This window comes from Oenanthe melanoleuca, chromosome 1 (genome assembly GCF_029582105.1).
Source record: "Oenanthe melanoleuca isolate GR-GAL-2019-014 chromosome 1, OMel1.0, whole genome shotgun sequence".
NCBI classification, from domain to species: domain Eukaryota; kingdom Metazoa; phylum Chordata; class Aves; order Passeriformes; family Muscicapidae; genus Oenanthe; species Oenanthe melanoleuca.
In genome coordinates this window covers 36830525-36854659 of record NC_079333.1, presented here as the reverse complement: position 1 = coordinate 36854659, position 24135 = coordinate 36830525, and the positions used below count along the sequence as shown (strand labels likewise).

The 24135-nt window shown below is 45.0% G+C and overlaps 1 protein-coding gene across 1 annotated transcript in view; it reads right to left on the bottom strand.

Moving 5' to 3' along the window:
* Positions 1-321: 321 nt before the first annotated feature.
* The window catches only part of AMOTL1 (angiomotin like 1), a 52775-nt gene continuing 28961 nt past the window's right edge, over positions 322-24135 (bottom strand). Inside the window, exons 6-13 of the mRNA XM_056498527.1 lie at positions 23088-23177; positions 16381-16526; positions 11539-11688; positions 7956-8146; positions 6639-6764; positions 5169-5395; positions 4189-4458; positions 322-3258 (exon numbers count right to left, since the gene is read on the bottom strand). Of these exons, the coding sequence (XP_056354502.1) occupies positions 3155-3258; positions 4189-4458; positions 5169-5395; positions 6639-6764; positions 7956-8146; positions 11539-11688; positions 16381-16526; positions 23088-23177 (1304 nt within the window). The 3' untranslated portion in view covers positions 322-3154. The remainder of the gene's footprint in view (positions 3259-4188; positions 4459-5168; positions 5396-6638; positions 6765-7955; positions 8147-11538; positions 11689-16380; positions 16527-23087; positions 23178-24135) is intronic.

Sequence of the window (24135 nt, the reverse complement as noted above, 5' to 3'; positions counted from 1 at the left end):
TCCCCTCTCATTTCCTTCCAGTGAAGATGATCTCACTAAAATCATCTCTTCTTGATCATCTCTAAAATCATGCTCTTCTTGTTGGGCAAGGTCCCAGTTTGATCCTCTGCCACTGATTTCACGCCCACATACACCTACTGGTGTCACCTGCTGTGGGGCCTTTCATTAAAAAAGTAAAAAATGTAAAAAAATGAGAAGATGCAATCTTAAACGTCCCTGAGGTATCCCCTCTTAGTCTTAGCACGTTGTTTGCAAAGCTTAAAGAATTTTTTAAAAGTCCTTTCTTCAGGAGGACTGAATGTATTCACACTGGAAAAGTGAGAAAATAAACATGTTTATACATTTATTATCTACAATAGTAAGGCACAAATTTAAACAGCAAAGAATAAGAAATCTTTGGCTGACCAACAATATCAACATTTGCTGGGGGTGACACATAATGTCCTTCATTTCCCCCCTATGTACAAATAACCCTCCAGCTGTACAACACTGTACACAAACTTCTCTATACAACCAACAATAAAAAATGACAGTATTTTACAACTAGTTACCACTGACATCACCTGGAATGGCTACAGCACAGTCTCCCAAAAACACAAAACAGTTTAAAGAGCCGGGAAAGCCAGCACAAGCTCTGCTCAGCGGGGCTGACACATGGCAGTAGTACTCCATGCAAGTCCTGCTAGTGCCTGGGCTGGAGGGAGACACACCAGTCCTCCAGACCTTCCTTCCAGGAAAACTAACATCTCTTGAGCTCAATACAATTGGTGAGAATGAACCTTTCAGTTTATTTGAGCTGTTGCCTACACGCTGTCTCTAATAGTTTCCTATATGTGACCGTGAATCTGGGGCAGCATCAAGTGTAAAGCCAGTTTTGGATAGTAGGAACTGGAGAGACTGTGGCCTCCCAAAGGAGCAGTGCTGTACTCCAGCTGACTTGGAGAAACTGAGCTGAACCACTACCAAACATAACTGAGAACTGATCCATGCTGATCCAGCACTGTTTCTCCTGGACGCCTCACTGTCTGCCTGCACACAACTTACTGAAGAGTTTCAGCTGAAGAAATATCACAGCTGGTAACGAAATGCTTACGGACTTCCAAGCACCTGGGTAACCTTATTTCTTGGATAAAAAGTGATGCAATTAAAAATTCACCAACACTTTGCTTGTTCATTCCCTTGATTTGTCTTTCTCCTGCCCCATAGCTACCACAGATGCTTGAAGGGCCATGAAAGTGGGTCAGTGGTGATGTCACACGCGGTCCCGGCTTTTATGCAAACAATTACAATGTTTAAATTAACTTTAGAGAAAAAAAAATTATCTTACAAGGCATATATTAAGCTGCATAACATCTTCCAAGGGTTTTCCACCTTTGGTTTCACAACACAAAGCTGCTAATACTTGAAACACAAAGTTTGCTTCCTGCACAACCTACCTACCTACCACTATTTTGTTTAACAAATGTGAAACTCAGAAAGAGGGTGACAACAACATACATCTAACTCTACGTACACACAAAAATAAGTGCATAGCTTTAACATAGCAATTTTGTTCTTTTTTGAAAAAATATATCAGCCAGGCAGCATTGAGCACAAGGCTCTGGCCTTGTGAACCTGTGAAGGCTTTGAGTTCACAAGGACTTCAGTTTTTGGAGAAAGCAGAGTTTAAAATGCCTGGTGTTCTCAAGAGTCAAGGGCTCTGATTTGTCACCTACGGGAAGAGGTGACCTCGAGCCAGCCCTGAGTGCACGATTACTTCTAGCACCCATCACTTTTCCACTCTAGGCAACTTCACATTAGATCCCATCACTCTTTTTCCCAAAGCCAAGCTCTCCTTAGAGTCATTATGGTGCACCATAACACTCAGGAACCACAAAGCCAATACAGAAATGTCTCACAGAGGAAAATTTCCCCATTGGCATGTGCAGTGCACAAAGCCATGAGTAACACAGCAAGTGAGCTGGCTGCCTCTTACTGAATTCAGGGACAAAGCTGAAAATAAGAAATGTTCCACCCTGGGTAAAATAAGGTGAAAAGAAACCGCAGCTCGGCACAGAAGACACATGATGCTCACGTACTGCTCTGCAGTTAAACCCTTCCCAGCCTGCTCCTGCACTCCTTAATGTCCAATCCCACATCAGCTTGAACAGCAGGTTTGTATGCACAAGGAAGGTTGGATTTGGCTATTAGAATTAAAAGTAAGGAAAAATCTTGTTCTTACCACAAACACACTGATTCTTCCAATATTATGAACCAGTGCCCAGAAAGAGGTATCTTCTGATCCCACATGTGAACCCAGCTTAACTCCTCTAAAAACAAACCCACGCAGCTCCCCTCTGAAGGAACTCTAGAGAGCTACTGGGATCCTCCTCCAACTTTCCCTCCTGAAACTTTCCTATGATTTCAAACAGGGTTTGCTTCAGCAGGGTCCCCCCTCCCCCTTCTACATTCATCCACCAGGAGAATTCCAGCCAACAACTGCTCCTATAAAAAAAAGTCTCAGCAAGCTCTGAGGTTGCAAGACATGAATATTTGTACTGCAAATTTGGCTCCAAAAGAAACACTTGTCCAGCCAGGAAAGAGGCACCTGACCTGCCTGCCCAGGAAAGCCACACCAATGCCACTTCAAACAAATACTTACAAGAACCTGCCGTGTACATTTACAGACCAATTATTCGCAAAAATTAAGAAGTGAAATCTTTGAGACTGAAACCTTTGAGAAATGTATTGATACTGAGGAAGATGCAAGTTTTTCCTGGATTACTCAGAAACTCTCTCTGGCCTCCAAAGAGACAGGATTTCCTTCCCTGTCCTGGTTGCAGAGGCAGTAAAACAGAGCAGCAGCGTGCAACCAGTCTGTAACTTCACTACTTCATCTTTATGCCAGAAAACAGAGTTTCCTTTTTCCTCAACACTTCCCTTCTCACACCACTTTCCATTTTCAACAACCCTTTCTGTTCAGAAAATCTCAGACGTTCATTTCATCACTCCTCTTCAGTGCTCTTGACTTATCGCCTGGTCAAAAGTCTCAACATATCAGATTTTAGCTTCAGTTTGGGAATACACTTTGTCCTTTTTCAGACTCTCAGGGTTAGTTTTCAAGGTTGGCACACTGGCTGTACACACACAAAACCCCAGAGATGCTGTCCTCTGCTCAGATGAGGACTTCCATCATGTCTGTATCTGGAAACTCGGGCTTGTGGAGCAGGCTGCTCACTCTGCCTTTGCTGTCAGGCAGCTTCCCATGGCTGGAGTTCTCTGCAATGGAAAGAAGGGAAAGTTGGTCTTCAGTCCAAATTCAACAGCAAGTTGCTCAAACCAAATATCAACCCAGTCCTTGAAGGTGGGGCATGTATTACCTGTACATCCTACATACCAAATACATCCTACAAAGCTAAATTTGTTCAGGACACTAAGAACGTGTGATGCTGAGTTCCCCACACGACAGCAGGTGTGTCAGTGTGCACAGACCCCAAGGACAGGCACAAAGATGGTATTTAACAGATACAGACCAAAGAACCTCATTAGCTAATACCATAAAATGGTGCGGGTTGGAAGGGATGCTAATGACCATCTAGTTCTGTGATAGTCAGCCCTTTTAATGATACATAGCATGTTTTTAGTGGAAAAACTTGCTTTTGAGAGATGATGAATGTGTGGGCTTTTTCAAAAGAATGTGCATAAAATAAATGTCTCCTTTGCTAGAGCTGCAAACCAGCAGTTTCCACCTTTCAAAAATAATTAAAATTGTACTTCTTCATCCCCCCTAAAAAATTATCTCCACTTTTTCCTTACTATTCCCCCCAGCTTTCATTTAGAAACATTTTCATTTAGAAAATGGTGCTTTAACTAAGCACAGTTTCAATTGAAAAAAGAAAGAGAAGGGTCTGAGTATGTGAGCAGGTGTGGAGTGTTTTCAAGGTATGAAACTACAATTTTATATCTGGCAGCGTGAATAATTGCAAATTCTGCCTGTCACAGACAAATGGAGCTTTACAGAAGCTGCCAAGCACAAAGCTCTGCAAAGCCACTCTGGGCACCTTAGAAAGTTCTCTCTCTACAATTTTAGTTTCCCCAAAGAAACCTCCACTGTACCTTACAAACTGTGGCAGCATCACACACCCCGGGGACTGCTGACAGCCCGGGGGTGCTGCCCTTTTGCCCTGGCGGGGATCTGGCAGAGCTCACCCAGTTTCTCGCTGGCCACTCGTGTCCCCAGGGGCCGTGGGGCTGGGCTGTGCGATGGCGTGGTGCCCAGGCGGCCGCGGCCGGGGAAGGAGGCGGTGGCAGGCCAGAAGAGCTCCGCGGTTTTGTCCGTCTGCGTGCTGCTGTCCTTGCTGCCCGTCTTGGCGTGGGAGGCTGCTGGCACTGGGACGGGCATGCAAGACAAGGAGGGCAGAGGTGGAGGCAGTGAGGGACCTGATGGGTGGTCATGGTGCTCCTTTCCCAAGAGCAGCCCTGAAAGCACAGAAAGGTCAGTCACATCCTGGCTTAACTGTATGTGCTGTCCCCCATCCCACCCTGGAGCTACAACAGGCTAGGTATGGCTCCAGTCATTTAGCTCAGCTCAGCTTTTCCCCTTGATGCTGCTTTTTCTGGCATCCACATGGTACTTTCCTACAAAACAGCTTGTTGAACGCAGCTTCCCCTCCCTGCTTCCCCTTCTGCACACCCACCTCAGTGGCACTAACTCCCGACACAGCCTGGCACACCTCTATACCCTCATCCTACACGGCCCCAAACAACAGGCAGTCCTGCACTGATTTTCCCATTTATCTGCCACATTACATCATGCTGTCCTATCCAAAGGGATGCTCACCCTCTTGATTAACTTTATTCAGGCTTTATTTCTAGCCCAAATTTGTTACTTACTCCCATAAAGCTGCAATCATTATGTGCTTTTATCTGGGAGGACTTCCCTCAACTACGGCTTACTATCATCAGTGCAGAATGATTTAATATGATTAAAAATGTAATTAAGATACAATGCAAGGGTAAAGAATGATTGTTTTTTGCCTTAAGCACCAGGACACACATTCTGCCCATGGAAAGTGCTCTGGAAATGAGCTGTCAGGGCAATGCGTGCCAAGGCACTTTGGCTAAGCTCAAGCAGAAGGATTATGACGAAGTGATGGATGAACCAAAGCTTAAGCAGAAGCTGAACTCACCTATGCTTCCCTTCCAGAGCTTGTCCTCCTTCCTCTCCTCGGCTATCTGGCTGCTGGTGAGCGAGGTCTGGCGCGAGTGCGTGCCAGTAGCAGCGGCGATGGAGGGCACGGACCGAGCCGGCCGCAGGCTGGCGCTGTCAGCTTTGCCAGGGTCCTTCCGGGACCGCTGCTGAAGGACCTTGATCATGGCATCCTTCTCAATTATTTTGGCGTGGAGATTCTTTATTCTGCCAAAATATGAATGCTCTGCTTACAGAAATGGAAAAAAACATTTGTGTGGGCAGGTCTCCGCACCTGGAGGCAGCAGGGAAGTGCCCAGGCAGATGCTCTGCTGCTCCATTCTCTCTGGTTTTGGATACTTGGACAAGACAACTCCCGGAAGCTCCTCCAAGGATAACCACGCACTTCAATGCAGACAGCATTTCTAGCTATTAAGCCAAAACTTTTCTGCAAGCTTAAGTGAACCCATGTATGCTATGGTTTTACTAACCCTGCAGGAACAGTGGGCAGTATCCTGACCAGGCCACACATTGCTACCTTTGCAATGCAAACATATGCAATTTTCACTCCTGCAATACATTGGGGCCAAATCTGGAAACTATGTTTTGGCAGACTGAGTTAACCCCAAGATTCAGATCTGTTGTCAGCTGGAGTAAAGACCTGCTGAAGTGAGTTCCTTTTGGTATCTCTAAGCGGTGGTCTGGGCTCTTCCTTCTCCCTCACTGCTGCAAAAACAATCAGTACATGGGGTTCAGAGCTGAGTAAAGCTCACTACTTCTCTCATATAGACCCTGAAGACTCTCAAATCACTAAAAAAATTGGACTATCTGAACCCTTCTCCAGGAATGATTAATACCAAATCACACTGAACTACAAAACTATGTTTTTCAAAAATTTGCACACTTTAACAGTCAAATGACTAGTCTGATGGTACTGTACAATATATAATACAGTGCAGGTGCATTTTGTGAAGCAGTGAAAGCATTAGCTTTCATCATCACATATTTAATATGCAATGGAAATACAAGATGCTAATCTGTATTTATGAGGCAGTTGCAAAACTCCACTATTTCCCTGGAAACAGGATTAGCTTGCATCTGTGAGTGAAAAACAAAACCAAACCCAGTAAAGACAATCACTGGTATTTCCCACAAGCAAGAAATACACCTTTTTCATAAAAGTGTCTGCAAATTTGTGTCCTTGCATGCCAGGCTTCTTTTATTAGTGGAACAGCCTCTGCTTTGTAAAAGTGCTGGGTTTGCCACAGAAGACTTAACAAGAAGGTAGGGAGGAAGTTATCTAACGACAACAACTCTTTAATCCCTTTTTGAATGCTGAAGAGCAAAACCAAGTTGAAGTGAAGCCAAGCCCATCCTTTCCAGGCATGTAGGAAGGAACAGAAGGGCATCCTGGTTTATGTGAGCCCAGCCCCAGCACCACAAGAAGCAGGAATGGCAGAGCATCCCTTACGTGTACTCCATGTCCTGGCAGCGGCGGTTGGCTTGCACGATCTCCTCCTCCTCCTGCCAGCCCCGCACCTCCAGCGCCGTCTCGCCATAGCTGCCATTGTGTGAGTGGCTTGGGGCTGAGGCATCCCTGCAAAAGAGGTTCACCACAGTGAGGCAGGCTCCTGAGACTGCCAGGGTGGCTTTTGCAAGAGAGACTGAAACTTGCAAAGAAAACTCAAACCCATGTTCAAAAGGCAAGCCAGCAATGGATGTCTGTCAAGCGGATGGCTACCTGGCAATAGGGCATCCTGTTGCAGGCTACTCTTGGCTTGGGATGGGTCGTTAATGCCATTGATTCAACTGGGTTAAAGGAACAGAGAACATCCTGGAATCATGGGTAACCCACACAGGGCTAACAGCCACCCAGAAGGATAGGGTCAGACACCAGATCCCAAGTCAACAAGACTGCATCATGAACCAGTGACAAAGCTGTACACTTTAGTAGTTGAAAAACAGCACAGGAATTTCTGCCCAGACTGGAGTGCAAAAGGGAAGTCCATCCTGAGTCATACACTAAATGTGTTTCAAAGGGAAAACTCTTTTTAGGATGTTTTCTGATAATCTGGTTCCTAACAAACTGAGAAGTTAACTATCCCATCCTCCTGATCACTGGGAAGTGTCACTGCCTTTTGTGCTTTTGGCCACCATACTTTGACACAGACAAACTTGAGACAGATAGTCCAGATATGCAATGTGAATGGGAAAGGGTTTACACTAGGGCATGTCAGGAATGGCTGAGGGAGGAAGCTAGTTCAGACAAGGGAAAATACAACAGGGAATATCTGTCTTCCAAAATTTACAAGGCTGTTTGAACATCAACAGTGGTCAGTTGTTCATCTGGGAAGGACAAGAATCAATGGAGGCAACAAAATTTCCCTTATTTATTACAGGTTTTTAAAACTAGGTTAAATAACCTTGTAGGAGGCCATGGGATGAGTGCAGCCATATACCAAGTTCCTGCTCTCTTCACCAGGGTACTGGGAGGAGCTGCCTTACCTGTGCTGTGCAATTTGGTACCCTGAGACTGCCAGAGGCCATTGCTTCACTCCAATACCTAGATCTGATGAACTTTTGGACCCAGTCAGAAGGATAAATCCTGTCTCAACCAACTATTCTATTTTACTGGCATGACACCCTGGAGAAGTGCATTAACCCCAGCAGTGCAACTCAGCAGGGAAAGGCAAGCAACATCCAGCCATATGAAAACATCCATTCTGTATCATTTTGCCATGCTTCCCAAGGTGAACAGAGCTGCCTGCTTGCAGCAAGGTCATCTTACCTCTCTGTTGCAGCTGTGGCTGCAGCATTCATGGCAAAGTGCCGGATAGTACTCTCCTCCAGATACTTCTGCTCCCACTTGGTCATGTCAGCTTCCAAGGCCAGGATCCTCTCCTCCTTCTCCCTCACCAGCTCCATCAAGGCTGGGGCATTATGCTCTGGAAGGCTGCTCGCCTGGTAGCTGCCCTGCCTCTGCCAGTGGAAACAGTGACAGATATTCATGTCCTGCCAAGCATGCTGACCCGTTTTTTCCTCAGTTTTCTGGCACATACAAAGACATCCCCCTGTGTTTTGACAGGAGCAGGTGGAAATCCCACTCTAAACCCCTTAGCTTGCAGGAAAACAGGCGAGTTGACCATATGTGCAACCCTAGCATATGCTTCCTCAGACCATGCTGACAGAAGCAGAGATTTAGCTGCTACCCTGGATGTGCAGAGATTTCCTAGGATATCCCAAGCCAGGGGAAAAAATGGGGAAAAAGTAGGAAAAAAAGTTGGTCGGAAAAGAAGCAATGAAGCTTTAAAAGATATTCTTCTTGCTAGGACTTCACACCCACAGCTGGGCAGTGCTTAGTATGGACAGGCAGTTATTACCAGAGGTTTTATAAATTAAAGCTGAAAAAAAGCACCTTGTGACCTAGTTACATGTACCCTGCTTAAAGCAGCACCTGGGAAAATATCCCAGCCATGCATTTAAGCTTGTCCCTTCTGGCACATTAGCTCTCTTGTGCTCTCAGGAGATGCCTTCTGTGGTGTAACAGCTAACTTTCTAACTAGAGGGGCAGAAGCTCCCCAGGCACCTGTGGGGTGGCTCCCAAAGGACACTGACAAGCAACAATGGGTGTGTAACTCTTTCCACCTATGTTGCAAGGAAAAAAAAAATAAAAAAGCTGCCTGCTTGTCCAGGCAGGATTTCATTCCACCCTGTTACAGCACAATTAAGTCACCTAAGCAGCATGGGTAGCTACCCTGAGCTCCTCTCACTGATGATAGAGAGCGGAGGTGGAGGGACATCCAGTCCTTGGCTCAGCAGAGGCATGAGTGCACACTGAAGGGAGAGGCATGAAGCTCTGGGAGAACCCAGTAGAAATAAATTAATTTTTAAATAAAAAATGCAAGAGATTTGTTATACTCCATGGTGAACAGCATTGAGCTAAAGAGGAAACCATGTCTTAGGAGCACATGAGCTCTCATGCATACTGCACCTTCAAGTTCCACTGGCAAAGCTTTACCATTGAAACTAGAGGTACCAGGGAAGGGTTGCAGGCTTTGCCTCTGGTGCAGTAACAACATGTTTGGAAGATGCTTTCTGGAATTGCAGCATGGAGCAGCCCTTGGGAAAAACGGCTGTGACTCTGCTCCTGCAAAAATACTGTCAAACCTCTGTCAGGAAGGTAGTATTTTGGAAGTGTGGTCCTGGTCTACAAATGGTATCTTGTGACATCACAGTGCTTGTCATCTTCTGAGTCAAAACATCTGCCAGCCGTGCACACTGAGCCTAAAGTGCTGACTGAAAGAGATTGTTTATTGGTCCCAATTCATGCATCAGTGATAAGGAAGGTTTGCTGCTTGGACTCAGCAAGCCAGGGACAGAAGAGATTCTAGTTCACTGTCTCCTTGTGTGCTGACTCTGGTAAAAATGAGAAAAGAAAATCTCCTTTTTTCCCTGCAATGAGAAAATGTTTCAGTAGTGTAATTTTGATTACTCTGGGAAGACAGCTCTGAAGAGAAAAGCTGAGGTATTTTGATGCCATCTGATTCTCTGCAGCATTGTGGCTCATAAACAAACAGTATAAATAACAACAGTAAAAATACTCCAAAGTTTTCTCTCAAAGCTGATAGGTGAGACAAGAAGAGTATCTTCCCTCTTAAAACTTACTAGATGGAATGAGTGCAGGCATTTGAAAACTATATCAACTCAAAAGCCAATTGCTAATTTCAGTACCATAAAAAATTAAAATTAAACAATCTGTAAGTTACAGAGGAACATTCTGCCAAAACGAACAGACATAGCCTGAACTCCCAAGACAAGTATTTCAGCAACAGTCCATCCCTCTTACTTAATGTATCAATTTGTCTCTGTATCTCAGCCTTTCTTAGTTCTAGTTTTACCTTCACTTGAATTTTAATTGTATTTTTCTCAGATGTTCTTTTCTCAAATGGCATTAGCATGTCATATTCCATGTAATTCCTTTGTTAAATTGGAAGAGAGCTGACTCAGGGGAACTGAGAAGACCTGAACACTAAGCCAATGGTGGACTGGGCAAGAAAGACTTAAAACACTTCTATGCAGCAAGGAAGAGTAGAGATGAATGAGAAGGGTCTGCAGGGAGCAGCAGCAGAGTGATACCTTGGGAAGGGTGCTGTGGGACCTGCCTTACCCTGGAGCTGCCAGAAGGAAGGGGATGCTCTCAGGTCTGGCTGCCTCATGACTCTGCAAACCACTGACACTGACCCTAACCGTAGAGTTATTCCCCAATGGCATCCAGCCAGCAGGATCAGCCCCTCTGCTTTCTGGCAGCACAAGCTCTGTGTAACAGCTGCTTTGGTGTCCACTAATGGCTTATAAATAAGGAAAGGTTATAGTAGCAGATGCGTGTGATGACAGATATGAGTGAGCCCTTCAGGAGTTCCAAGAGCATCATGCTTTGCTTATGTTGCTGGTTTTCCCCAAGCCGTAGTTTGATACATTTAGCATATCTACTCACTCTTCTCCAGAGCCAATGCCCATGTATTTGGCATTTGGGGCAGGTTGCAGCCTGGAAATTCTCCCTGCAACCTCCTCTTTTTTTTTTTTTTTTTTCCCCTAATCAAGATGTCTGAACTCTGTGACTTAGGGATGAAGGTGCTATAACAAAAGAGTAACTATGCATAAATTACAATCATAACAACACCCCCCTAAGGACACAGGGCTGCTGAAAAACAAGGGAACACACACAGGAATTCAAATCTATACTCCTAGCCCATTCTGAACTGGACTGATATATAATTTACTGTCTGAAGATGATGTCACTTGGCTCCAGATCTGTCATGGGTCGAAATTTCTGTAAGCCACGCACACCAAGCTTTCCACAAAACAAATACAGGCCTAAGTCTTGCCCCTAGCAGATCCCACATCATCCTACTTGGCCTTCTCAATGAAACATCAGCTAAAAGTTTTGGGGTGGATCTTATGTGCACCACACCTTTCCTCTCCTCCTGTGTGGAGCTGGTTTTTGCACCATCTGCCATTGCGAGAGAGAGAAATCAGGAAGGACATTTTCCTCTGCCAGCCCTTGGGCAGGGGAGCCAGGACATCTCAGCCCAGTAGCAGGCAGGGTTCAACTGCATCCAGAGCCCCAGAGTAGAACAGCCCCGTCCTCTGCTGAAGATCGGGAATAAGAATCATAGAATAGTTTGGGCTGGAAGAGACCTTCAAAGATCATCTAAATCCAGCCCTCCTGTCATGGGCAGGGAAAATTTCACAAGCTCAAAGCCATCTCCAAAATGACCTTGAACACTTCCAAAGGATGGTTTAGGAGGAAAGCCCAACAACCCAACTGCAAAGGCCCGTGCTGGGTGCTGCCCATACCACCCTGTGCTCACCTGCTGCATCCTCAGCGAGTCCAGCTCTCGCTCCAGGCGCGTGCGCAGCCGCCGCTCCATCTGCTCCCTCTTCTCACAGGCAGCCTGCAGCTGTGTCAGCGCCTGCTGCAGCTTCTCCACCTTCTCCACATAGGCCTGCTTCCTGCGCAGCTGTGGGTACAGGGGGTCAGTCTGGAGGGCACTGTACCCCACCCTGGCTGCTGGGACCCCTGGGCACTTGTAGGCATGCACTGGGCTTCAGCATGGCTTTGGGCATTGGCTTCCAAGAGTTTCTCTAGGGAAAGGATGGTGTCTCTTTGATGGGCAGGGAATGTGTCCCCAGGCATTGCTCTACCCTTTATGGGAGGAATGCTGTCCCAGATCTTCTACCCACTGGGGATCTGCTAACCTTGAACCCCTCAGGCCATTTGTAAGCAAGAGCTGTCAGGTTGGTGGATACTCTTTGGGCCAACACACAGGATGGACCCAGTTAAGAGGACTCCCTGTGGGTTTTATTCACTGCTGACACTAGGCACACTGCCTGTACCCAAACAGGGGGGTTCTTTCTTCACTCCTGCATCTTTGCTCAACACAGGTGGAACAAGCAGAGTGCCAGCATCCAGAAGCATTCCACCTACTCCATCCTGCTCACATCCATGCTGAACTGTAGATGAGATGTCCTGGCAGCTAAAGCCAGGCCCTCTTTACATCTATAATGCAATTATCGAAGGGCTAAACATGACACAAGAATTTTGCAATGCAGGGTTTTACAGCCAGAGATTGCTCAAGCAGCATGCCCCAAAAGGGGTATGAATTCCTCTTCTGTCACCCTAAATCCATCCATGTCACAGGTGAAGTGAAATACAGGCTTGCTCACAGCAAAAGCATAGCTTGGTCTAAACAAACCTCCCTAACACCTGGCACCAACAACTGGCAGAGTGACCTCCTTAGCCCTGCTAAAATCTAGGCTAATGCTTAGAGCTCCCTGGGCTTTCCATGAAAATTAATGAGATTATAATCCCCACTAGTCTCTGGCAGCAGTATGAAGACTGCATTCCTCAGGAGCTCACAACTTGGCAAGACCCACACAGCAGAGGCTTCTTGTTCAATGTGCTATTTTGGCAGTAGGAAGGTGTTTGTGTCACCTTCAGCCACACCAGCATGGATAGAGAGGGTTAGGAGCTCCCCAGGGTCTCTCTTTGGCAGCAGAGTTCATCTGCTTCCCCATGTCCTGCCAAATGCTGCAGGGTCCTGTATCACAGTAGCCACAACTTGGCTTTGGAGCAGCCCTCTAGGCTCCAGGGATCACACTCACACACCTCTGGGTGTGTGAGTTAGGCAATGCTCACATGCCCACCACCTTCAAAAACAATTTTGCAGGAGATATACAACAAGACAGTTCCCACATTCATAAGTTTATAGGGAGGATCTCCAGCCAATTCCTAAACAAAAAAAAAAATCACCAATGCATTTAAAACACAAAGTATAAAACATTGTAATTCAAATTAATTTGGGCTGTCAGTGAAGCATGGATCCATAAGGGAGGGGTGACTATAATCAGAGACATGTAAAACTAAGGTCCAATACCTCACAGACACACAGTCTCCAAAAAACCCCAGAACTGGATGGCAACTGGAGAGGTACCAATCCAACCTCCTGCTGCATTGTAGGATCAACTGTACATAAAACCTGGCACATATCTGTATAAGCTGTTTACAAAATCACCCAGGGGTAGCAATTACACGACCTATCCCTGCAAACTACTTCACAGCTTATTTTCCTTTACTGCCAGAAAACCTTTACCCTAATGCCTAATCTGGCTTTTTCTTATGCAATTTAAGCAAATTACTTCTTGCTCTGTTTCCAAACTGTGATCTACTAGAGCAAAAAACATTTAATTAAACAATTCACTTCCTCACTAGATCAGCAAACTTGCCTGAACACACTGCCCTTGTCCTGGGGATTAGGAAAATAAAGATGAAGAAGAGCTAAGGCTAAAAGGGGATCATCCAAACAAATAAACCTGAGTAAAGATGAGTGGGTCTTGGAAAAATATCCATGCTAGAAATGTAACTCCAGTTTGAACAACTGAATTCTACAGATATGAGATTTGAATGAAAGACTGTAAGAGACAGAGAATCCACTATCACTCTAAGTAAATTGTTTCAGTGCTAATTACTCTTAAATCTTTATTTTCAGCCTGATTTGCTCAGCTTCAGCCTCCAAACACTGCATCTCATTATTTCCTCTTACGTTAAACAGCAATGTTTAATGTCTCTGATAGCAATCCCTTCTTCCTCCATCCCTGGACGGATGAAGGGAGAGCAGTGGATACTGTCTACTTCAACTTCAGCAAGGCTTTTGATACTGCCTCTCACAACATCCTCATGGGTAAACTCAGGAATTGTGGATGAGTGGACAGTGAGGAGGATTGAGAATTGGCTGAACAGCAGATCCCAGAGGGTGGCACAGGGTCTGGTTGGAGGCTTGTCACTAGTGGTGTCCCCCAAGGTTCAGTATTGGGCCCAGTACTGTTAAACCTATTAATCAATTACTTGGGTGAAGGGGCAGATGCCTCCTCAGCAAGTTCACTGCAGACACAACGCTGGGAGGAATTGCTGATACCCCATGGGGCTGTGCAGCCCTCCAAAAGGACCTCAGCTGGTTGGAGAGATGGACAGAGATGAACCATCTGAAATTCAATAGCTGCAAATGCAGAGCCCTGCACCTAGGGAGAAATAACCCCATACTCTAGTACAGGGTGGGGACTGACCTGCTGAAAAGCAGCTCTGCAGAGAAGGACCTGGGGGTTCTTTACTATGTGGGTGACTGAACACTGGAACAGATTGACCAGAGAGGTTGTGGAGTCCCCTTCAATGTAGATAATCAAGAACCATCTGGACACAATTCTGCGCCATGTGCACAGGATGACCCTGCTTGAGCAGGGAGGTTGGACCAGATGACCCACTGTGGTCCCTTCTAATCTTACCCATTCCGTGATTCATGTTCATGTGCACAGACTGAGGTTCAGACAACTTTTCACTTTAATTCTTCCCAGCAAAGAACAGTTTCTGGACCCCAAACAAATTGTACAGCTGCTTTATGAGCCCTCTCCAGATATTCAGTTTTCTATTCAAAGCATGGAACAGACACATGATTCCAGCAGCAGTCTGCTAAATGACATGTGGTGATAATGCCACCTACACATTTTGAATTAAATCCTTCTACGAGTAGGCACTCAGGATAATGCAGATTTACATAGAACAGTATCTTATGTTAATTCATCTTAGTAGCTACTGCTTATTGCTCAAGGCTTGATTTAAAACGCTGTTAATTACATGCTGGTGGTAGCAGAAATCTGGGCGGATTTACAGAGCAGTGCATGAGCTACAGCTCTGTTAACAATAATAACAGTCATTTTGATTTGACTGAATTTGTGTTTTCCTCAACATATTCCGAATTACAGTAAAAATCCCTGGTTTAAAATGAAGGTTTAACACTGCAACTTATCTTCTGCCTGTGTCTAATTAAGATCCAGAAATATTGGAGACTGTTGAAAAGGTGCTCTGGTTCAGCCATGAAACAGGACAAAAGGAAAAGTGAGTGCTGGAGCTTGGGCACATGCCAGCAGCCTCAGGTTAACTGCACTTCACCCCAGCTGCCTGACACTGCCTTGAACAATTAAAACACAGCAGCTGGGCTAAAATTTGAACTGCCCCTAGAATTAAAAAAGAAGTTATAAAGTACTAGATCAACATGGGTTTGTCAGGCTGAGGACTCTGATATACTCTGGCAAATACCATGGCATTACTTTCATATATGTCACTTCTGATATGTACCATGCCCAAGGCAGGAGACTACCACCTCTGTAACACCTACAGTGCACCAGGCAGGAATTTACCATGCCTTGGGCAGGTTAGGAGCTCCCTAGAGGGGAACATCTAACCTCTCCTCAGCTCTACCAGTCCACAATCCAGGATCCAGCAGAAGTACACTTCTGTTGGATGACTACACTAAAATCTGACTACTGCCAAGCTCTTAGGCTCCTAAGGCTGCAAACATACTTATTACAATACAACAGGCACAAGGTAGGTGTTTGAACCATCTGCTGGCAATCACTGTATATGCTTCTGCCTTCACTAGTCTCTACTCAGCAAGTCAATGTTACCTGCCAGTACCACACTGACAGTCTGTGGACCAGACACAAGCTAAACACTATTTCTTCCCATCCCCTGCATGATGCCATAAGTGTAGAAATAGGCACTGCCACCTATAACATTCCTTTATTCAGCCCTTTGTAATGAAATGCAAATAGAAAACCTCAGGCTGCCTCTCAGCTAAAGAGTGTCAAGTGAATTATGTACAATTAAAGATATGCTGGCTCCTGCAGCTAGCCCAAAGGGGCTGCCCCAAATACACCTGGATGGTGAGCAGGCTTTAGTCTAACTAACAAAGGAGCAGTTAAACTTAATGCAATCCTCTTCTTGCTGCTGAGTGCATCCATCTGAGGAAATGGAGTTTTAAAAATGTTCCTAAACAGGGAGTCAGAATGGGCCAATGATCAGGTAGAAGCCAGCCTTCAGCACCCACATATAGTACTTGAAATCTTCCAGACTCTAAGTAATCATTAGTTCCTGGTTACAGGTTGAAGGCTTTGCTCTAGACACATCTATGGTCTCCTTTGCTTGCTTGTTTGACTCAGTACTGTGTAACTACACATTTTCTCTACAAAATGGTAAGTGCAAGGAAAACAGGAAGACCTAGCACCCCTGTGGGTAGAAGAGAATCAGGACTTGGATGGAGAAAGGCCTAACCATTAGCCATGTCTATCCTCAGAGCACAGAAACATTGTCCATGCCTCACCTCCTCTTCCAGCTTGATAACCTTGGCTTGTGCATTGTTTAGGGCCTGATCAAGGATTTCGATGTGCCTCCGCTGGTCCTCATTGGCTGAACGCACTGCTGCCAGCTCCATCTCCAACTTTTCCTTCTCCTTCAAGTGCTCTTTGTCTGAAAGAAAGACAAGAACAAGAGCCACTCCATGAGGACAGCCACACACCAGAGCTAAGCTAGAAAAACAAAAATCATGAAAAGCAGCAAGTAGGGCCTTTACAACACACTGCTGAGGCACAGCAGGCAAAGAGCTTCTACTGCCAGGGCTGAGCCCCTCAGTGCCCAGCCTTACACCAGCAGCAGAGACAAGTGACAGCTTGGGTTGTATCTGCACTAGCAGAGCTTGTGGTCCCCAGCATTGCCTCACAACTTTCCATTCGGGCAAACTGCTAGCACATCCCCCAGCAGAATTCTGGCTTGCAGCAACAACCCATTTTCTACATCAAGAGCTGATTATAGCTGCCAGCTTCAATGCTGTTGCCTTCTGTAATGGCCCAAGAAACCTCAGCCCCATGGATGTGGGCTGTGCTGTGCCTTGTGCTTTTTATTTGCAAGGATGGAGATTGTGACATACAGAAAATGTGAAGAAGCCAAACAGTAAAATACAAATCTGTGCTGGACAGCCTGAAAATGGAAAGAGGGGAAAATGATAATGAAGAATGTGATAGGAGGCCTCTGCATACACTTCCTCTGACCATGCAGAGAAAAGGGAGGCTGTGGGAGCCATTTCAGGCCCATGGGGGCCCTGGGTGACCTTCCAGACCTGCAGGACTTAAGGATTCAGTGACCAGTGCTCCCCTTCTGTTAAGCATCACAAACGAGACTAAAGCACGTAGATAACCTCTGTGCTGAAAAATCATCCCTTTTTTGGGTAAGATTTAAAACAACATTCAAAAATAAACAACTGGCTAAATTCAGTCAGCTCTGCTCACATCTTTGTCTTCAGCAACAAACTGCAGGCCCACTATTGACTTTGCTGGCAAGCTGCCTGGGGAAATGCTTACATCTGCTTCTGCCCTGACAGTGCTGAGATGCCTTTTCTGGGAACATGAGTATCACAGGCCAATCACTGGATCCCTGGTGTTACAACACAAACACTTAATGATTGGAGTAAGCAGGGCATCGAGGTTTCTTTCAGTGACATCTGAAATTTTAAAACCCGGCCTTTGTTCTGAATGACAACAAAAATAGATACTTGAAAATCCTCCGGGAAGCAAAATTTCCTCAAAAAATTTATTTGGCATCAATTTAATGTTGTTTTGATTTTTGATTTTTATAATGTAGCATTACATAATTTATTAGTTTTTAACTAAAGAGAAAAGTTGCTTCAAAAACACTGAAACATGGGAAATCTGCCCCAAACATCCAGCCCATGCCACCCAAATGTAGCCACTCAAGCTGGAAGCCCAAACATCCACCTTCCCCCAAGCAAGGTCAGAAAACTACACATGGCCAAAGCCATTCCATTTCAGACCTGAACTACCCCTTGCAGGGCAGGTGGGAGGAGAACAGGTTTAATTCATGCACCATCAGCAGATGCCTGCAGCGAGGTGAGATGTACACAAACTGAGCCATATGCAACGAGGCAAAAGTGGATAAGGTGAGTCCAAACCCACCCAGCTGTCTTCTCATTTATCCTAAAAGGAAGAACTCAGCACCTCATAAAAACTCCTGGCAGCAACACCATCATGCTGGTCACTGCAAAGCCCACAAGCAAAGCCCAGTGAGTGCTGTGGATGCTGCACCACTGACTGTCACCATGAGACATCTTGGTATGATGGTGGCCTTCTTCTTCCCTTGCTGGCAAGGGATTTTACATTAGACATGCAGACCTCTTCCTTCAATGTAAAAATATTTACTTCAATTAGACTAGCCAAAGGGACAGTACTATCTACAGTAGAAAAGTGTAAATCTGGGCAAATTATCAGGGAGTTAACGTCATTAGAGGATAAGGAAGCTGGAAGACAAATGCTATTTCAGTCCTGCACTCCACCACCTCACTCTGAGACCACACGTGCTCTGCTCTGGATTTGAAACCTGTGTTTCATGTTACACATGAGGATAATATATAGCAAAACAGGACTTGGGATCTTAATTTTCAATTTCCATTCACGGAATGTGAAGTCCTCAGCCTACCCTATTCTATTGTGCTTTCTATCCTGCCAAAAGAGGACCAATTTTACACAAATACACAAAAAAATCACCACTTGAAAGCTGGCAAGAAAAATTTCCTGAACAGCTCTTAACACTTCTCCATGTCAGCTTCATCCTGTAAAATCCTGGAGATATATTTTGTAAGTACTTTACTTGCATTAATTTTTAGTGAAGAATGATTTAGTTGAACATACCCTAAATTCTCTTAAAGTGCAAACAAGGTACCCTTAAAGTCTAAAAACACTGTTTTACTGCACTACCCTTGCATACACCTTTTTAACTAAAGGACTTGAATTAATAACTGTTTCTGTGTTCTGCTGGGTCACTGCCATACCCCATTACAGAACAGTTCCCAAAAGGCTTCACTGTTGCAGCTCACAGTTGTAGTCTCACAGCTTTCTACACACTCTGACTGTTGTACCTCCACACACTGTGGATATTACATCTGTACTCTGGCTGGGTAGAAGAAAGGGGATAAAGCAAGGAGGCTGCTTCAGTGCTTCTCAAACGGGCTTTCTGACTTGCCAGGCTGGGCAAGTGCATCAAAAGTAGACAAGTCTTGAATCTGCTTTGAAATGGAAACTTTAGACAAAAAGATACAGGCATGAGATGACACAGACTTAGTGTAACTCAAATGTGACTCCCACCTTAGCACACCTTACATCCAAGTATAAACCTATTTGACCAATTTAATGATCTTCTCAATACATCCCAAGCTGATTTTTGCCTTGCTCTGATGTTGCAAAGTGGCAACATGGACATATTTTAAAGACAGTCCTTCCTGCTACAAAATGACCACTGCTGTCAGAAGAAAATATATCAAATTACAGCAGCCAGAGATTAATTTGGCTGCAGGAGATTTCCTGCAAACAAGAGTGGCTCCCATACCACATCCCTTGCAGCACTTCCAATAATTTCTCTTATGCAGGTTTTCATTTCCTAATGGTGGCTCTTCACTCGCAGCTGTTAATTCCACAGATGCCTTCCAGCAACCATGCCTTTCCTCACTGAAACCTGAGGGACTTCTTTAGCCTCTTGTCAGTCCTGCAGCTCCTGACAAGGCAAGTGTGTGGAGAAGCTCTGCCATCCTCCATCCCTGGTCACAGGTGTACCCCATGGCAACTGCTGCCAGTCGCCCTTGGACCAGCTGATGCACCAGGATGGGGCACAAGGGTCACCTCTTCTGCTCACCCAGATCAAGCTGTGTCCCAGCCAACTCCAGTGGCCCAACCTTCCCAAAAAGCCACGGCTGAGAGACAGGGGATCAAGAGCAGGATGGGCTCTCATGCTCTGACAGTCTCCCCAGAAGGAATCTGAAATGAGGACAGGACCTTGTTGCCTGCTCCACAGACCTTTCAGCAGCTGGTTAATATGCGAAATGAATGAAACAGTATTTACAATCAGTATTTACAACAAGCAGTCAAACAGGAGAAAGTTTTCCACAGCTTTACTCTGCACATTAAATAGGCCAGGTTGCCAGGCCCAGACATTGATGTTTCTCTCCTGAGGAGCAGCAGAGCTACTGTCCATCTGTCCAAGCCTCACTCAGTCCTCTTCAGCTGTGGTTTGACGCTGACAAAGCTGGGCCAAGAGAGGCCTGGATCAGCAATGCAGATTATTTCCTGATTATTTCCGGTCTGGAAATGGGAACATTTCTTTGCCTGGGATATTTGGGACAGAGATACAGGCACAAGTTCATGGCACATGAACTGAACACTCCCACAAAGCATAAGGCTAAAACTGTCCATGCATCCCCACTAATAGATACAGAGTCACAAGGATGGGCACTGGCCTCAATCTGTCTCAAACACCTGAAAAAACAGTGCTCCCACAGCTCAGAAATCCTCCACAAAAAACAATACAAAATTCTCACACTCCACCAAAACATATTTTTCCCAGGATATGACATCATAAGCTTCCTCTCAGCCCTATGCTCTTGAAACCATCCTCAGTCTTCCTGCCTCTTCCTTTTCACAGCATCCCTTAGCCTCCTCCTGTCTCTTCTCTTGCCTGGATGGGCCCATATGCCTTCATCAGTTGCTTCTTCATGGCTTTCCTTAAAAAAGCCCTTTTCCCTGACAAAACATCACATAATAATCTTGAAACTAATACAGTGTGAGCATTTTCCAGCCCCTGAAAGAACAGTAGCATTTCTCCTAGGCACAAATTCCTAGCACTCAATACTTTGAGGCATGTGGCCTGGCTTTGTCTATTATTGCAAAGAATAAGATTTTTTTTGTCACCAACAGTCTCCATCTCAGAGTGCATGACTGCTCTGCACTGTTGCACTGCTAATGGAAAGCTCTGTGAGTAACTGAGAAATGATCCTTGAACATCCTGCCTTGCCAGATTTCTTTTTCAGGGAGTTTCTCCCATTACTGGAGTTTTACCATAGAAAAATTGGTATGCAGTATTACCAAACTCAAGAATCTTAACTTTATTTCTTCAGCTCATCACCAGAGTAGCTTAAAAATGACAACTTTTAGGAAACTGGTGATGTTGGAGTCTTCTTATATAACTTGTGTCATATTTCCCAGCTGACTTCCACAAACATAGGGACTAGAAATCCGCTTTTGCTTTCCTAATGAAAATAAAGATTTGCATTTACTAACCTGCATTTACTTAATAACCTGCTACTCTTAGGAAAAAAACAAAATATCACTTTCACAACAAACTTTTTTCTCTTCTTCTAAAAGTGACTATTTCAATCTCAGTGTATATAAAGCAGCTAAAACTCAGTTTCCTTCTTCTCAGTTTTCTGCCTGTGCACCCCATTAAAAGATAAGAGAAATATACAAACTGTGTTTCCAAAAACCCCAGGTCAGCTGTGAGGTATAACTGAACCCCAGTCACAGCCTGACCCTGTGGAAGACTCAGAAACACACAAAAATCAGTGGATAAATGCAGTCAGCAACAGAGGACTTCCAAGCAGAACCTTTTATGGACTCTGAGTGTTTCAGGCAGACACCCTGATATCAAGGTCAGTACTGTGCATGTCCCAGCAACCCAAAGAACATGACTGAAGAGGACCTGCTTTACATGTGCCCGTTTTTCTATTCTTGGAAGCACTCTGCATTGCATGAGTAACATTTAGCTCTCTGGCCTAGCCAGGAGACACTCCAAGCATCCAGACCTTCTTATGTGATAGGATCCAAAAAGCTATATTTGTTTGTAAGCTGTGAATTGATTGCAGCAATATGCTGAGTGCACAGCACAAAGTTTCACTGCTAGATGTTTATCAGTAGAAGCTCAGAGCATGTTTATGTACTGGAAAAGAACTACTCAAATTGAGTGCATCCTGGAGATTTAACTCCTCCTTGTAGCTAATAGCATATAGAAACACTGCCAGGCTGTCTCTACATGAAGAGAGCAGATCCAGTCTCCAATTTCCACTGAGCAGCTTATCCCATTTGAACTCTTCCTGAGGATGACAAGATTCATCCAGCAATGCCATTTCCTTAAGAGATCATCCTGTTGGATTTGCAGCAGTACCTGCACACCTTTAAGCCATTTGCTAATGTGGCAAAGCTAACACATCATGGAAAAGATCACAGGATTCTTTTCTGGTTTCTGCACACATGTACCAAATAATCAGACATGCTGGCATCATTGCTACTGGTGGGAGCCAGGAGAAGTCTCTCCAGCATTTGGAGCAGCTGCTGGACATTACAGGGCTGGTGGTGAGGCATGTTGAATAGTGCCAAACTCTGCAATGCTAATGGAGGTAGATAGCTCTCCACTTCAGTTACAGCTCATCTTCCAAGGAAGCTCTTGGTGTGATAAAATAGGAGGATGAGCTGTACACAGCAATGAGCTTCACTGGGATTTAAGCTCACTATATATTGCACAGCTTCCAGGTGGCCAAACCCCTCTGGAAGCATGCTGAAGATGCTTAGATACAAAAGAAGCCACACACTGCCACACAGCATCCAGCTGCTCAGGTCAGATGGTCACACACACAGCAGTGCACGGCAAGGAGATCAGCAGCACTATGGCCAGTCATTATGAGAGCCTACAATGTACTGTGAATGGATGCTTCCATAGCAACAGAAGCTGCAAAATCTCTGTCATTTCAGTCCTTTGCAAAAAGCATGGTTGAGCTCTGCTCTTTCTGCTTTTAGTCAAACCATGGCACTGAAAACTAGTCAGCAGAGCCCACTCTGAGCTTTTCCCAGCCAAGAGAAGAATCTGGCCTCCCTAAAAACCATGCATCCCTAGAGGTTATCTCTGCAAGAAACACTTCACAATTTCAGATAAATATTTATCAAAAATAAGCTAAGTTGTGTTACCATTAACTCCCACTGCTTGGTTCTGGTGCTCAGAGAGAAATAACCCTACCCTAAACAATCCAGTCTGCAGCTTAAACAAGAGTATGTGATGAATTAGCTGAGTAAAATCAAGCCACAAGCAGGACAACAATTAAAAACAAAATATTCACCTTCACTCCACCATGTATATATGTGTGCATGTATATATGCATATATATCTCTCTGCATCTGTCAAACAGATAAGCACAGTACTCACTCTGAGTGGCATAAAGGCCCTCTGTTGCCTTATCCTCGTGCCCATCAAAGTCTCTGCTGGCCAGCTGCCTATTGGCTGTCTCCAGTCGCTCTGCAAAAAACAGGAAATACTTCAAGCATAAATATATGTATATAAAATTGTAGGCCAACCAAGAAAATAAGGTGCTTGCCAGCAGAGCAGTATAAATAGACTCTCTGAAGGAGGATATTAAAATGGAGGCTGACACATACATAAAAGATGAGGCCTTTGACCTCTTCCATGAAGCTGTTATTCAGATTCACAGAAACTGGGGGAAAAGCCTCTGCCATTCACAGCTGACATGCCCAGGCAATCATCTCTCACACTGCTCAAAATGTATAAGACATATGCAATCTGAATTACCCAACTTTGCAAGGAGATGGCTGCTTTCCTGTAATGAAGAGCTGCCTCTGGTGCAGCAAAACATCCTGGGGAAAGGCAGCCCCCAGCCCAATAACACCACTCCCTGGGGATGCCCTGGGACAGAAGGCATTTTCTGCAGCCAAGGACAGCTTCCCCTGGTAAGGTCCTGCCTTCAGAAACTCCCCCCTTCAAATAGACCATGTGATCCACCTTGCACCACTGCAAAAATCGTAAGTCAGCTTGCAGAAGGCACCTCACTGAATGTGCAGTGAGCATCAAAGCACCCCCATCAGGAACCTGGATGGACAATAGTTACCCAACATATCCTCCATTTCCTTTCTCAAAAGGATACACCCTCAATTTTAAGCTTCTTAAAAAGAGATACCCTTTGATACTTGCTATTGGTCGTGAAGGCAGTGATCTTGGGGTTTTATGGGTAACACAGCATGTTCTACATTACAATTTGCTCTTCAGCTCTTCAGGAGTGGACAGGATACTGTGATTAGTGGCCTTGTTGTCAAATCCATATTTTCAAATGCTCAAAACAAAGGCACCATCTGGAGCTAATTCTTACACTTTGCCAGAAGGTTTTTTTGCCACCAGGGGGTTGACAGCAGATTTGTCTAATGCCAATAAGCAGAGCCATATTTCTCATGATGTGTTGCTA